This window comes from Mesoplodon bidens (genome assembly GCF_964165515.1).
Source record: "Mesoplodon bidens genome assembly, chromosome: 2".
Lineage (NCBI taxonomy): Eukaryota > Metazoa > Chordata > Mammalia > Artiodactyla > Ziphiidae > Mesoplodon > Mesoplodon bidens.
The window spans coordinates 16,292,265-16,308,002 of NC_138177.1; the positions used below are offsets into that span (position 1 = coordinate 16,292,265).

Consider the following 15,738-nt stretch of genomic DNA (forward strand, 5'->3'; position numbering starts at 1 on the left):
ATATAGGAAAATTAGGGAATAATTTCCTTTTCTGGATACCGATAAAATAACTATAACAAGAGGATGGACATGTGTGTCTACTGAATAAACCCACCAAGTTCATTATAAAACAAAAATCTTCCAGGTATACCTAAAGGGTAATTGACTACAGCTTTCACATATCTAGTTAAGGAAAAAAAAATTAAATACTCTTTGCCACCTTGTACATGGTAAAATTCTCATCTTCATCTCTGTAAAAGATTAGATCTTCTACAAAGTTAAGTAATTTTAGGAGTGGAGTGCTAAAAGGTACCTATTGCTAAATACAACTGTTCAGTTGGCTTCAAATTAAAGGGAATAACGATTTACGTGTTAGATTCTGTATGAATAAAAATTCAGTGAGTACAAAAACACTGAACCAACAGTACATAGTCAAGAACTATGCTGATGAATATAGACTATTACTACCGCAAGCTTAAGAAGAAAATAGTTTTGGAATTAGCATGCCTTGATATTCATGTTAGCTTTTACTTAAGATAGGAAAGTTTGGTTGGTCCTAAAAGTATATAGCAAATAGCCAAACAGATTAAAATGAACACATTATAGTGTAGACCATGACCATGGGAGACTAGACAGGCAAATGATGAGCCTTCAAAATGCCACATCAAGGGCTAAATTTTATGACTAATTTAACAAAATATGATCCATAAGAATGTTCTAAAGTTTGATTAAGATTTCTGCTGCTCATAGGAATTTACAGATTTCCTTCCTTAATGGTAATATTATTTGTTCAAACAAGTCTTTATCTCAGTCTAGTAACCTATTAAGAGATTACATCTTCAATTTTCTCTATTTGTGTATTTTGGGACAGATCATAGGAAATTAAGAATAACTCTAACATTAAATGGTAACACTTGGGCTAGTTTAGAAATTCCTTGACACATCTATATAAACCATTAACTATAAGTAATCTTCTCTCTTTTTTAAAAAAGTAGCATGGAGGGGGGAAATCTATCTTATTCTGAAACATGCAAATGATTAATTATAACTTTATATTGACACTAGGCAATAAATATGGAATAGAATTCACTAGGGGGAAAAAAAGGCTGGGAGGAAACTGTAGAGAACATGAGCTTTAAGAGTCAAAGCAAGAATCTGGAAGCTATATTATACTATAGTCATCAGCCAGAGGACCTTGGACAAATTACTTATCTTTTGATGCTGTTTCTTCATCATAAAAATGTGTATGACTATCTTGTAGGGATTCTGTGAGGACAAGAATGGGTACTTATGTGTGAGAGCAGTTATTTCATCTTTCAACAACCTCTACACACAAATAAGAGGAAATTGTTATTGAAATATCAAATCATTCTTCTTTTGAGGTACAAAGTATACTATGAATCCTGAGTATGTCATAATAAAAGCTAAGACCATCAACTTTTCTGAGTTCTTGGACCTCTCTGAATGACGGTGAGAGAGGAGTTAACAGACATTTGTAAAAATCTTGCATAGGATTTCAAGAAATTTAAGCACTTCCTTAAAGACTTTTATCTGTTAAAAAAAAACAAAAACAAAAATCTCAGGTTAAAAAAAAATTAATGCTGTGTATTTGACCTACTCCTATCCTAATAACATACAGATATAAGAAAAAAAAAGATGAAAGGATATCATCCTTCCAAGTTAAGAGCCACAAGGTTCGCCGCCAAACAGAAAAACTTATTTCCCATAATGGGAGCAAAAGTTCTACTGACTTGCACTCAACTGGAGGTGTTGCTGGCAGCCACTACTTTGTCACTTCTGTCACCACGGGAACCCCCAGAAAGCTTTCTTTCCTCCTTACCCTAGCAACGTGACAAAAAACAGTTCATACATGGCTTTACCAAAAAAAAAAAAAAAAAAATCGAATTCTATTTTTCCAAATAGTGATTTTTCTAATTCTATTTTCCAAATAGTGATCTAATAAGGCAGCTCATTCATTATTTAAATTTGAAGATCATTCTTTTGATTTTTTTTTCATTTAACAACTTCAAGAGTCATTCAAACTTCTTTCCTTATACAGTAAACACTTTCAAAAAGTAAACTATTGAATAAAAAACTGCCAAAGGAAATAAAGTCAAAGTCTAAAACAAACAATGTAAAGCCTAAAAAATAATTCATAACAATTCTTGCTAACAAGCATATATTAAAGTGCGTCTAGGCAACCTTCTAATATTTAGGAAATGAGTCTCATGCACTGCTCATACATGGTGACTACTCAATATTTTTGAATATATTCTTAATTCCTAGAAAAGGAATGAGAATGAAGACAACTGAATATTAATTACAAGTACCTAGCATAATGCTTGACACATAACAGATGTTTTTAAAAAGTCTGCTGGATGAACAAACCAATCAATGACAATGAATGAACAAACAACAAAGGAAATATATGACTTGACTGAAAATTTGAACAATCCAGATTTCAAATTACAGAAACCTGACTCAGACAAACCTGACAGTATGAAACTGAGTTCAAGACAAAAGGCAAAAAAAAAAAAAAAAAAAGCAGTTATTTAAAAAGCACATTTACACTATGCAGTTTTCCAGAACTAAAGAAAATCAAAATAGCAAATAGAAATGAAATGATAGAAGAAAAGGTCCAGAATCAATAGTTTATTTGTAATGGGCTTTCTTTTAAAGCAAAGCCACATAAAGTGAAATAAATAGATACTATAGCTCAGTAGATCAATAATGATTCAATAGTTTCATTATCAAGAACTAATTTAAAAAATCTGTTCAGTTCAACCTTCAAAATCTTTCCAAAAAAAAAAACCCTCAGAAATTGACTTTAAATATAAATCACTAATAAAGTAAAAAGTAATAAAGTGTGTCAAAATTCTAAATGTGATTTGTCCATTAAATGAATCAAATTTTTAAAGGCAGGTTAACATTTTAAGTACCAAAATAGATACTTTTTGGACCCTACTTTCAAAATTGTATGTGAATGAGGTGGCAGGAAGAGAAGATAGACATTCCCAGCTATAAAGATTTTATAAAAATATAATATGAACTACTTATAATAACTTGCACAAAAAACATATATTTCCTGACACACACAAAAAATAGAACTTTTGTTATTTAATTGTATAAAACTTTTCTTCCTTAGGCTTTTAAATTATAAAATATCAGTTCTACCTTTTAACAAACTATTAAGAAAGAGAGGAATCATCGACATTTACCCATGTGGTGCCTGAAAATTGAAAAAACAGCCTGGACATTGGAGAAAAAGTTGGTCAAGATGGGAGTTAGATACATCAAGAATTCTAGCCTGGTTAACGAATCTGGGCATATACTTTCCGGTTTATATACTCTTTGTGATATGGTATCTCAATCGGACACATAGGCAGTAGGCTAGGAGAGTTAAGAATTTTTTTTTTTTAGATATACTGGAATCATACTGCAAATATGATACTTGGGTGTATATTTAAACTACATCTTCTCCTGTCTCACCACCTCTAAAATGCAAAAAATAATAGCACCTACCTCAAAAAACTTGCAAGAGATGATACATGTACTTAAAACCCGGCACCAAATAACTGCTTAGTAGTAGCATCCCTAGTGGCACTGATATTTTGTCACCGGCATAAAACACACAAGCATAGTACAGGCAAATGTATGATCAATGAATGAAAAAGACAATTCCATTATGAAATTTTGAATAAAGTGATGGTTGCACAGATGAACTAGAAAAAAGGGATCCAAATTTCTGGAACACACTCATTCTGTCAAATCAGGCATGATTTAAGAATTCCATTCAAAAACCCTGATAACATGCCAGGCACTATGTTATACTCTGGTGCTATAAGAAAGGATGAATTCCATGTCAAGTAAAATAGAGAACTAAAAGAGGGTTTCTCTATATTATAAAGAGGTACCTAACCATGAATTGGGTGGAAGGTGGAAGGGTGAGAAAGGAGTTGAAAGACTCATACTTTTAAATTAAATAGTCATTTATCGCACAAATCATTATCACTATAACAAGAGCAGACCAGTCTACAGAGCACATTTTGTCTCCCCCCCCCCCTTAAATAGATGCTTAATGGTGAAACATTAAGAAAGGTACCCTGGAGAGGGAACCCTGAGGTGATGGAAATGTCCCATATCTTGTTTTGTGTTGTGGTTACACAGTGTATACAACTGTCAAAACTAAAAATACTAAACACTTGAGAACTACGTGTTTTATTGTATGCTCATTGCTTCACCATTAAAAAAAAAAAGGCTCATTTAAAAAAAAAAAGTGTTATTTTTCTCACAGGAAAATGTGAGCATTTAAAAGGAGCATAACCAAGATAATGGCTATAGTACCTTGTGCTATACAGTATATCCTTGTTGCTCATCTATTTTATACATAGTTGTATGTCTTCAGCCCATGCCCCTAATTTGCCCCTCCGCATTATCTTGTAATAACTTTCAACGGAGTATAATCTGTAAAAGTACTGAATCACAATGCTGGACACCTGAAACTAATACAATATTGTACATCAACTATATTTCAACTAAGACAATTTTTTAAAAAGGAGCATAAACAAGTCTATATTCATTATAAAATGAACTACAGAATGATATGATCTCATTCAAAACATTTTAGGCAAGATATTCTTTTAACTTTTTAGTGATAGGTGATACAAAAGAAATTCTTCAGATCACAGGGTACTAGAATCCCCCATATTCTCATTTGCTGCAGATCTAGGAATGGACAGACATGTTACAGCTGCATTTCACCTGTTGTTCAACAGTTTACGTTTGAGAACAGTCAGTGGAAATTTTGCTTCTTTCACTGTTAGTCTTAGGTAGACTTGGAGGAAAAGGGTTTGGGAGAAAAACAAGACCGGAATTACAGAGCTTTCAACTAGAAATCCAAAACCCAGCTTCTAGCTCTAGGACTAAAGGATACATGGCAACACTGGACAAGTCACTTAACTATTCTGTGCCTCTGATAATCTCCTAGCATAGGGCTGTCATAAAGATAAAGTGTGTGTATTTGTGGAAGCACTCTGGCAAGTCAAAGCAGTTTATTATTCTAAAGTGGCGTTGGTGGTATGATACTGTAGTGGAACTCCAAATTTAATCCTGACATTTACATGTTCTCAGGGGACACCCCATGCACATCTTATTTGAACTAGAATGGAACGTTCAAGGGGCAGAAACTGGTAGGTTACTCCTACTCCAAAAACCCGGCGTAGGAAGGCAAAGTCTCCTCCACTACTAAACTTCCAGGAGTCTAGATTTCTGGGATTTGATCTTCCAAAGCACCTGGGATAATCTAGTAAATTTAAAAAGGCAAATGAGGAAATAAGGCCTATATTAAGGTACATTCTTCTCTACCCTCGTCTTGTCAACAATCAATGAGGAAATGAATTGCTCCTGGAATACAGAAAGGTTCACGCCTAAATTATCGTGGCGTGGTAGACAAGCCATCAGCAAGCATTAACTGTATTCCTTCGCAAATCTTTAGCACACACCTCAACGCCTTCAAATTGCGTCCATCCCAGGCACGAGTGAGAGCAAGGCCTAAAGGTCTTCAGATCATCCATCACAACTCCCTCCCCCTTCCATTCCAGGTCCAGCGGCCTCCGGCCGTCACACCCTTTCCAAATCTCCCATCCCCTGGGTCGCCAGCCTCACCAGCTGTTCCCGACGGCTGGAGCTCCGATCGGTTGGCGCCCGGCGGCCCCGAACATTAACGACACCCAGGAGCCTGGCCTCGAGGCTCAGGCCCGAGAACAGACTCCAACTACCACAGCACCAGCGGCTTCCCAGGAGCAGTTCAGCATTTTGAGCTGAGCTTCCGGAAGCCGACTGGAGGCGGAAACCGGATGCCAGGAGCAACCATTAGCTCTCCACCTCGCCCTCACGCCAGCTTCCTTCTCCGAGAATCTCCTCCTTTTGCTCGGAGAAGACATAGAAGCCAATAATTTGAAATTTTTCATAAGCAAAATTTCTTAATTTTTCTTTCTAGTCTTCCGGAAACTGAAACAGTGTGAGGGAGAAAATGTAAAGTCAACGAAAAGTTGAACCCCCGGGGCCAGCGGAATGGTTTAGCCCGGTTGCCTAGGAGACCGAGAGTAACTCCAGTGGTGCAGCTGGCCCGCTGAGGCTATGGCCACTTTAGCCCGGCTGCAAGCTCGGTCGACGACTGTAGCACGTCAGTACTACTACAGGAACAGGTAGGGCATCAACTGGGGGAGCGCGAAAAGGCCTGGCTTCATCCCCAGCCCGTTATTCCTCAACAGGAGCTTCCTGTGAGCAAATTCCCTAACTCGCTGAGTACCACCCACTTCTCTTCGTCATTTGTGGGCTGCAAACAGAATCGCAAATTTAAAAGTAGTGTTAGCATACAGGGGGATTATAGATACAGGGAGCCATGGTTAGCAGCTGGAGATGATTTTTAAAATTCCAGTATAAATAAACTTGTAAAATGAAGTGTTTTCCTTTGACATCATCACTCCACAATGTGATGAAACCTGTGTCATCCTTGTAGAAGGATTAATGGCCTGACTGGGGTCGCCCAGGCTCCTTAGCTGGGTGAGCTCAGAGTATCCCCCATCTACCTGGGGATGTGAACCTCCATTATGTCACAAATATCATTGAATTCAACTGTTCTGTGACTCAATTGTCTTCCCGAAGTGACAGTACCTAAACTATTCTGACAGGATAATCAGTACCAATATGTTAATTAATAGAAGAGGGCTAAGGAAGACACTAGTGGCCTTATCCATCTCTCTACACCTAATCTTCTCCCTAGTGGTTCATTTGAACACTGGACTTCTGGAAGCAGTGCCTCAGGAGATTTTCCAACTTAAGAAAAAATCCAAAAAAAGTAAATCAGACCATAGTAGAAGATAGTGACATGCTAGACCAATGGAAAACGTGCCAAGAAGACAGAATCTTGCTGAGCTATTCTTATTCTAACAGTTTTCTCACCTACTACATTCTTAGAGCACCGTGTACCTTTTACAGCACTTGATCACAATTTAATTTTACATTCTGTTGTGAGATAATATATGAGATATATAAGTATCATCCCTCTTAGCTGCACAATAATTACTTGTCTAATAATTCCATAAATGAATCTTTCAATCAATCATTGGTCCTGGTTTACATAAGTGTATGAAAAATAGCTAAAGACAGAAGTTATGTATTATCTATAATTATAGATAAATTATGTGGAAGGTCCTGTATTTATGACATAGATATCTAAAAGAAATAAATTCCATCCCTCTGATGTTCATAGCCTAATATGGAATATAGGCATTTAAAAGATAATTACAGGGCTTCCCTGGTGGCGCAGTGGTTGAGAGTCCGCCTGCCGATGCAGGGGTCACGGGTTCGTGCCCCGGTCTGGGAAGATCCCACATGCCGCGGAGCTGCTGGGCCCGTGAGCCATGGCCACTGAGCCTGTGCGTCCGGAGCCTGTGCTCTGCAATGGGAGAGGCCACAACAGTGAGAGGCCCGCGTACCGGGAAAGAAAAAAAAAAAACAGAAAAAAGATAATTACAACAGAGCAAGCATGAACAGGAAGGGAAATGACTAACATTTCTTGAGCACTGATTATATGCTGGGCATTGCATTAAGAACTTTTCCATACAATATTCATTTGGTTTTCACAACTTTACAAGTTAATGTATTAATCTATATTTTTAGAGCTTGAGAACAGTGTTCTAGAAAAGCTTGGTGAAGTGTCCTGCAACTGCAAACAGACATAATTTTTTTCTAAAGATTTCAGTGTTAATCTTTGTCCCCATCTCCTGACTTTTGACAATGGACACATTTTCCCCAAGCTGGAGATGGTCTGGAGAAAAAACTAGGGCTATACAAAGGCCATGATGAGAATAGGCTGGCATTCCTTCCATTTCATTTATTATTATTATTAATATTTTCAGTATGAAGGAGAGTCTCTAAAGATCACAAAGGAATCAAAACTTCCAAGTTTGCCTAGTTTAAAAAAAAAGGGTATTGATTAGCATAGGAGCAAAAACCATATAAAATGTTAGTATATGAAAAAATAAACGGGCAATTTCCTTAAGAAATGGTTGTCATTTCTCATCTGTTATTGACTAGATTAGTTCTTTTGCAAACTTCAGTGTACATCAGAATCACCTGAGGGTCTTGGTAAAATGCAGATTCTGATTCAGTGGGTCTCAGTTATGGCCAGCAAATCTGCATTTCTCACAAGAGTTCCTGTCAGGCCCCATTTTGCATAAAAAGGGAGACTTTGTAAGAAAAAAAAATGGTGTATGGGCCTAGCGTTTAATTTGTAAACATCCATACATGTTATATATTTATTCCTTCTTTTTTTTTTTTTTTTTTTTTTTTGCTGTACGCGGGCCTCTCACTGCTGTGGCCTCTCCCGTTGCGGAGCACAGGCTCCGGACACACAGGCTCCGCGGCCATGGCTCGCGGGCCCAGCCGCTCCGCGGCATGTGGGATCTTCCGGGATAGGGGCACGAACCCGTGTCCCCTGCATCGGCAGGCGGACTCTCAACCACTGCGCCACCAGGGAAGCCCTATTTATTCCTTCTTTACATGAGGCAAAGAACATGAGATTCAGATGGATTGATAATTTGTATGAGGTCATACAGCTACTAAGTCTCAAAACCAAAAAACCCAACTCTAAGGCTTATGCTCTTCACTACCATACTAGACAAGATTTTCTTCCCACTACACTGGTTTTGATGAATTAACTGACAGGAAGCACCAAGATCCAGAAATCCAAATGGCATGAGCATACTGTTTCAACTCCATTAGCATGTAGGCACCAGAGTTGGAAGAAACAATTTTAATTCTTCTTGGTTTGTTTTAATGTCTTCTATGATGGTAACAAGACAGTGGCAAAAATGTTTCTACCTAACAGCTGGCACCAGATTGCCTCTGAAGTTGAAATATGACTTTGCTGGGAAAAATATACTATGACTAAGTGCTTAGATTAGCACCTGAATCCTCCAGGGCCTGGGTGTCCACCCAGGAAGAGAGAAGCTTCTCTGCCTAACATAGGGGAAAGATGTGGAATTCCAAGAAGTGAAAAGCAAATATGGTGGTAGCTGATGTGATAAAAAAGCTAGGGGCACGGATAGAGTTGTGCATTATCAAACCTGTCCAAGCCCTTTGGGAAGTTGCTCCCACAAGCAATGTTTGGTGGGCACTCATGTTTGGTGGTCTGCTCATCAAAGAGACTGAATATTGTGTCTAGGATGTTACAGGGTGGCACAAAGATACTACACAGTTGTTATTTGACTAAGTGTTGGCCTTTTTTTTTTTTTAAACTTTCACTATGACTTCCTAGTTTCATTTCTATTCTTCTGAATTACTGAGATTTCTTTGGGACTTATTGGTCATTTATACTATCCTATTCGTGGAAAGAAGAATTTGGTATATGTTCATTAATCATATTGTTCATTTTCCCCATATCCTTATTGAAATTTCATCTAGTTGATCTGTCAAATGCTAATAGGAATGAGTTCAAAATGTCCCTCTTTCACTGAATTCCACTGAGCTTCCACTGTGTGGTATCCTTTTATGTCGTGTTATTTAGCTTATATATGTGTACTGGTGTGTGTCTCTTCATTATTGGCTATATATTGGTCTTTTTTGAATGTGCAAAATGTTTCACCTTTGAATCCTACTTGCAATTTTTTAAAATTATTTTTATTATTTCTTTAAACAGATTTAATGCAGTAACATACAACTTGTAATATTAATATTGATCCTCTTTTATCTGATCTGAGTTAATCATATTGTTTTTGTATATTTCTCTTCACAAACAGCACATTTTAGGGTTTTAAATAATTAGAACCCAGGAAATTTGTGATGGGTTAAGTTTGTTTCTTTATGTTTAATGTAATTTTTTATTTTATATTGGAGTATAGTTGATTTACAATGTTGTGTAATTTCAGGTGTACAGCAAAGTGATTCATTTCTACATATACATATTGATATATAGGCATTTTACATGTTCACCCTATGTTAAGCTACTTTTTAATTCTTGTCCCTCTCTGTCATGACTTCTCATGTAGAAGCTGTGTTTTATTTTTTTTTTTAGATTTTAATATTATTCAGAAGGGAACTTATTTCTCACATTTCTTATGAGAACCTAATGCACGCTACTTAGATTCTCAATGCTATATTTATGAATTAAATATTCACTGAATAAATATAAATGGAACACCTATTATGTGCTAAGGACTGTTCTGGGTATTGAGGATAAAGCAGTGAACAAAAGAGTCATGAGGGAGACAGAACATAAATAAACTTACATAGAATATTTTGTCTTTGGGTGATTGTAACCAAAAAGAATAAAGCAAGGTAGGGTGAGCAAAGCGTGAACAAACATCCTGTTTTAAATAGAGTGGTCTGAGGATGCTCCTCTGATCAGGTAATATTTGAACAGAGTCCTAATAAAAGTGGATGAGCAGGCCTACTAGATAGGGATCTCAGGGATGATCCTTCAGGAGCTGTAACATCAAGTGCTATGGCCTTGTTGTCAGAAGCCTGCATGAATGTGTTGCAGCACAGGGTTGGAAGCCAGATCATTTGGGGCTTTTAAGCCATAGTAAGGATATTGGATTCTACTCTGATTAAGATAGGAAGTCATAGGGGATTTTCAATAGAGGAGTGACTTGATCTGACTTCTGTCTTTAAAAATAAATAATGAAGAAAACTCCGAACTTATTTTGAAATTGGTAGAGCATTTTGATTTTGTTTTCTTTTTTCTGCTTTCCTCCTCCAATTCCATCGTTGATTAGTTTAACTCTTTGTGGCCTGTTTTGCTTGTTAGGAAAATTTAAGTCAAATTTTCCTTTATGAGAAAAATAAATAAGATTTGAAATCATTTTAAACCGTATATAGTTTTCTAAAGGTACATAAGCAGAAATTAACCTAATATATGTCAAAATCTCTTTTAACTAACTTAGCTGAAGGGTATGTGTAGGGGAATATTGAGAAAGCAGTTGCTCAGGAAGAGGGCTAGAAGTTCTACAGAGACACTGTAGAGACCAAGTGGCTAACTCAAATTTCCAGATCCCTTACCCTCTGAAACGGGACATGGGGAGTGTGTGAGGATAGAGAGAAGGGAGTAGAAAGAGAAATAAATGCAAGTGAATATCTGGTATGTGCTGAGAACTCTGTTAAGTGCTTTCACAAACATTATTTTATCTTGACTTTCACAGTAACCATATGAAGTGATTTTTATTATTCCTACTTTACAACGGAGGAAAATGAGATCTTAAAAGTGTAAGTTACTTGTTCAAAAAGATCAAAGATCTAATGAAGTTTGATTCATCTCAGTCCAAACCTTATGCGTGGAGTATGGGGACTTTAAATCAAGTGCCTGCATGGAATTAGGTACATCAAATACATAAGGTCTAACCTGCCTTTCTAAGGTCAAGTTGAGGAAAGGGAAACACCTGGTATGGCAAGTACTCTCCAGTACAAGACCAGCGATTTACCTGGACTTCATTACCTTGTGTCAACCTAAAGTATAATATTCCTTAAGTTGGCCTGATTCTGGAATCCATTATTCCCATAAACAAAATCAACTTGTTTCTAACTCCAACATAGTCAAAGGTTCCTGACTGTATTCTTAGTCTAATTAATTGGTTTGATATCCTTGACTTTGGACAATCATCTTGGTCCTAGTAGCCTAAAGATTGTAAATAGCACTTAGTTGGATAGACACGAGTCTCTTCCTCTGATTCTAATTAGTTGCTGATTTTTCTGTTCAGTGGGACTCAATTCTGACCAGTAAAATTTAGCAAGGCTTCTGCCAAGCATACAAGGATGATTTATGCCAGAGTGCAGGAACAGTTGAAATCCTAATTCTGTGTTACTTTAGGCTTAAACTTAAACTCATAAATTTATACTCTTAACCTACTTAAACACTTTAAATATCAGCTTTCTCATCTGTAAACGAGGCAATAATGCCTATTGAGATGTCAACTAAGAAAATTAAATGATTTTTTGTCACATTAGTTAGCACCCAGTAAAATCATAATATTAAAGGAAATCACAACAGGAGGGCAAAGAATAAAATTCATACGATCAACTCATTGGATATAAGAAAGGCAGTTGATAAATTTATTTATGAGTATTTTTCTTTTCTTTATAAAAGTTTTAAAAATTTTGATATATTATGTACATTTAATGAAGTACATAAACTATAAATGTACGGCTTAATAATTTTTACGTATGTGTATACCAGTGTAACCATCATTCAGATAAAATTCTCAAGTTAAAAAATCTTTAGAAATGAGAAATAAAGGGAAATGTGCTTATAATAAAGAATATGTTTCTAAAACCAATAGCCAACATCATGTGTATTGATGAAATACAATATCGATAGTTCCATTTAATTCAAAAACAAGAGAAAAATACACATTAATTCTACTATTTGGAATCTTTTTCTGGAAATTGTAGCCAATACTGTAATAAAAGAAAAAAAGAAATATTTATTAATAAATATTAGAAGGGAAGAAGTAAAGTTGGTTACAGATCATGAAATTATAAAGCTGAGAAAATGCAAGATAATCTACTTTAAAAACTCTTAGAAATAAAATGAATTTGATAAAGTGTCTGATTACAAGGTAAATTTAGAAAAATCAGTAACTCTTCTTGGTACCAGCAATGACTAGATGAGGAATTAGATCAGAAGACATACTAAGCACTTATGTATACTTCTCCTTTGATTCCATTCAAAATACAGTTAAGTGTAAAAAAAATTTTAAAGACTAAATCTACAAAATTTTAAGAAGAAAAAAGCATGCAATTAGTAGACCAGTAATTTTGAAGAATCTCTAGAAAACAAAAATTCAGTAGGAAGAAGGAGAGATAGGAGTCTAAGCCAGCAGCTCTTATTCTTTTCTCCCTTGCACATTTGTGTTTAGACAACTCAGTTTTCAAAATAAGGGAAACACAGCTATAAGGACCAAGAACCCCACTGCTTAGAAAGAAGCCTGCATCTGGTAGAGTCCACAGATGATGCAGATACTAGTAGGACCTCTGGTATGTCTCCAAAATCGGCTACCAAAAGCTTGAAGAATCACTTCTGAGAATGAATGGCTTCTTTTCTTTGACCATGGAAGCTCTGGAATCCTCCTGACCTGAAATTGGTCTAACGAATACCTATGCCTCAGGCACCAAAAGAGAGATCTCAGTTCTCCAACATGTTCACTGCTGGCTCATTGAACAGAAAATGTTTTTACAGTAACTTTTACTGCCTGTCAGTACACTACTGCCCTAGTGACGTGAGCAGGCAGTCCTGCCTAGATATCAACCAATTGAATATCTATCAACATAAATAGGCAGAGAAAATTCATAAGCCATACAAGGGAACTTTAGTTTGGAGGAAGGAGATTAAGCTAAGAAGCCAGAAGAGGTGGCTACTGTGGAGTTAGAACTAATGGAAGACAGAGATGTAAACTTTAGTAAAAATATAATGAGAACTTTTACAGAAATAAAATTAGAGAAAAAAAATTACTGGAACCACCAATTAAAATTCTTTTCAGCTTAAAAATGTAAGAAATCAATTAAAAATAGGATAGTCATAACTGAAATATAAATGTTTCAGGAAAGCAATGTGGTAGACATATCTATGGGACTTAGTATATGAATAATAGTCACTGCAGAATATGGAGTAGGAATGGGAAGGAGATAGATTAATAATAAAGAAATACTAGAAGAAAATGTTCCTAAACTGAAGAATGAGTGTGGCTTTGAATTGAAAGGACTGTCTGAGTCCTAGACAGGATTTTCTTTTGGAAGACGTACTTCTTAGATGGTATCTATCCAAGGGTACAGAAAAAATTTTACAAGCTTCTAATATAAATAGGAAAGAGAAAAGTGATTTGCTAAGGAAAGAGTCCAGCATTGGATGGCTCATATGCAACACAGAAACCTAGAAAAGGACAATAATTATCGATTATTCAAGGTAACAACTAAAAATCCTAAACCTAGCAAAGATCTTATTCATTCTTTTGATGAGATATTTTTAGACATGTAAAGACTCAGAGTTACATCATCCATGTACCCAACCTGAGGAAATGTTCTCTAGAAAGTACTCTGTGTAATCAAATTAAAATTAAATCATAACAAGGATTTGAGGATAGGGGAAGAACAAAAGAAGTAACAGAAGCAATGATGAGCAATTATACTTGTATGTAGTATTTATGGTTAAATTTAGATAAGCATTGTGGTGCTGAGATTTATGAGATACCCCTTATTCTACGCAGTTTAAAGAATCCAATTGGCACTTTCAGTATTCTTCCTAGACATCTTGGTGCAGGGTCAAAAAATCATTAGTACATTTTCAATCAACAAGCAGTTACAGGCAACAGTCCTGCTAATTGTGTCACTAATACATAATGCAGGTACTTCTTTATTTAGCTTCTAATCTGTTACCTCTCCACTATTCTAGCCTAAATTGTCTCTTTAGTGGCCTTAAGAACTCCTCCACTGGCTCCCCCATCACCTACTCCCAAAACCAATACATATATTTTAGGTTTATGGTAATGTCTACCATACTATCTTTCAGTTTTCTATGTAGTCAAATTAGTCAATCTATTTCTCTGGCTTTTGGGAATTTTAGCCTATTTTGGAAGAGTCTTTTCCAGCCCATGATTATAAGAAAATTATCTGTATTTACTGATAATATTTAAAAGTTTTATTACATTTTTCCTTCACCCTTTATGCAGTTATATTTCTATGCATGTATTGTGTGAGATAATAACTTAATTTTTTTCTGTAGACATACAGTTGTCTCAACACCATTTATTGAACTATCCACACTTTCCTTAGTAATTTTAAATTTTGCATGATAAATAAAGGGGTTTTGCACAGGAAGAACTACAATTGTCTTTTTTTTATTGAAGTAGAGTTGGTTTACAATGTTGTGCTAATCTGCTGTACAGCAAAGTGACTCAGTTACACACATATAGACATTCTTTTTTTAATATTCTTTTCTATTTTGTTTTATCACAGGATATTGAGTTTAGTTCCCTGTGCTGTGCTAATAATAGGACCTTGTTGTTTATCCATTCTAAATGTAATAGTTTCCATCTACCAATCCCAAACTCCCAGTCCATCCCTCCCCCTCCCCCCTCCCCCTTGGCAACCATAAGTCTGTTCTCTATGTCTATGAGTCTGTTTCTGTTTTGTAGTTATGTTCATTTGTGTCATATTTTAGATTCCACATATAAGTGATATTATATGGTATTTGTCTTTCTCTTTCTGACATACTTCACTTAGTATGATAATCTCTAGGTCCATCCATGTTGCTGCAAATGGCATTATTTCATTCTTTTTTATGGCTAAGTAGTAGTCCATTGTATATATGTACCACATCTTCTTTATCCATTCATCTGTTGTTGAACATTTAGGTTATTTCCATTTTGTGGCTATTGTGAACAGTGCAGCTATGGACATAGGGGTGCATGTATCTTTTTGAATTATAGTTTTGTCCGGGTATATTCCCAGAAGTGGGATTGCTGGATCATGTGGTAATTCTATGTTTAGTTTTCTGAGGAACCTCCATAAAATTGTCTTTATTCACTGAAAACGCAATTTTAAGCATATAAAACTCTAAACCACATACAAACAAAATGATTTAGAAATAAAAAGTGAATTTAGCAAGATTGCCGGATACAATACACAATACACAAAAATCAATTTTTTAAAATATAATAGCAGTGGGCAATTATAATTTGAAACTACAAAAATAATATAATTTAC

The 15,738-nt window shown here is 35.8% G+C and overlaps 2 protein-coding genes across 7 annotated transcripts in view; one reads left to right on the top strand and one right to left on the bottom strand.

The window, feature by feature from the left end:
* The window catches only part of GPATCH2 (G-patch domain containing 2), a 168,202-nt gene extending 162,399 nt beyond the window's left edge, over window positions 1-5,803 (bottom strand). For all 6 annotated transcript variants that reach the window (XM_081226151.1, XM_081226154.1, XM_081226155.1 and 3 more), the window contains exon 1: window positions 5,644-5,803. In XM_081226151.1, the coding sequence (XP_081082277.1) occupies window positions 5,644-5,699 (56 nt within the window). In that variant the 5' untranslated portion in view covers window positions 5,700-5,803. The remainder of the gene's footprint in view (window positions 1-5,643) is intronic.
* Window positions 5,804-6,085: 282 nt separating this feature from the next.
* Window positions 6,086-15,738, top strand: part of SPATA17 (spermatogenesis associated 17) — a 177,811-nt gene continuing 168,158 nt past the window's right edge. Inside the window, exon 1 of the mRNA XM_081254442.1 lies at window positions 6,086-6,185. Within this exon, the coding sequence (XP_081110568.1) occupies window positions 6,118-6,185 (68 nt within the window). The 5' untranslated portion in view covers window positions 6,086-6,117. The remainder of the gene's footprint in view (window positions 6,186-15,738) is intronic.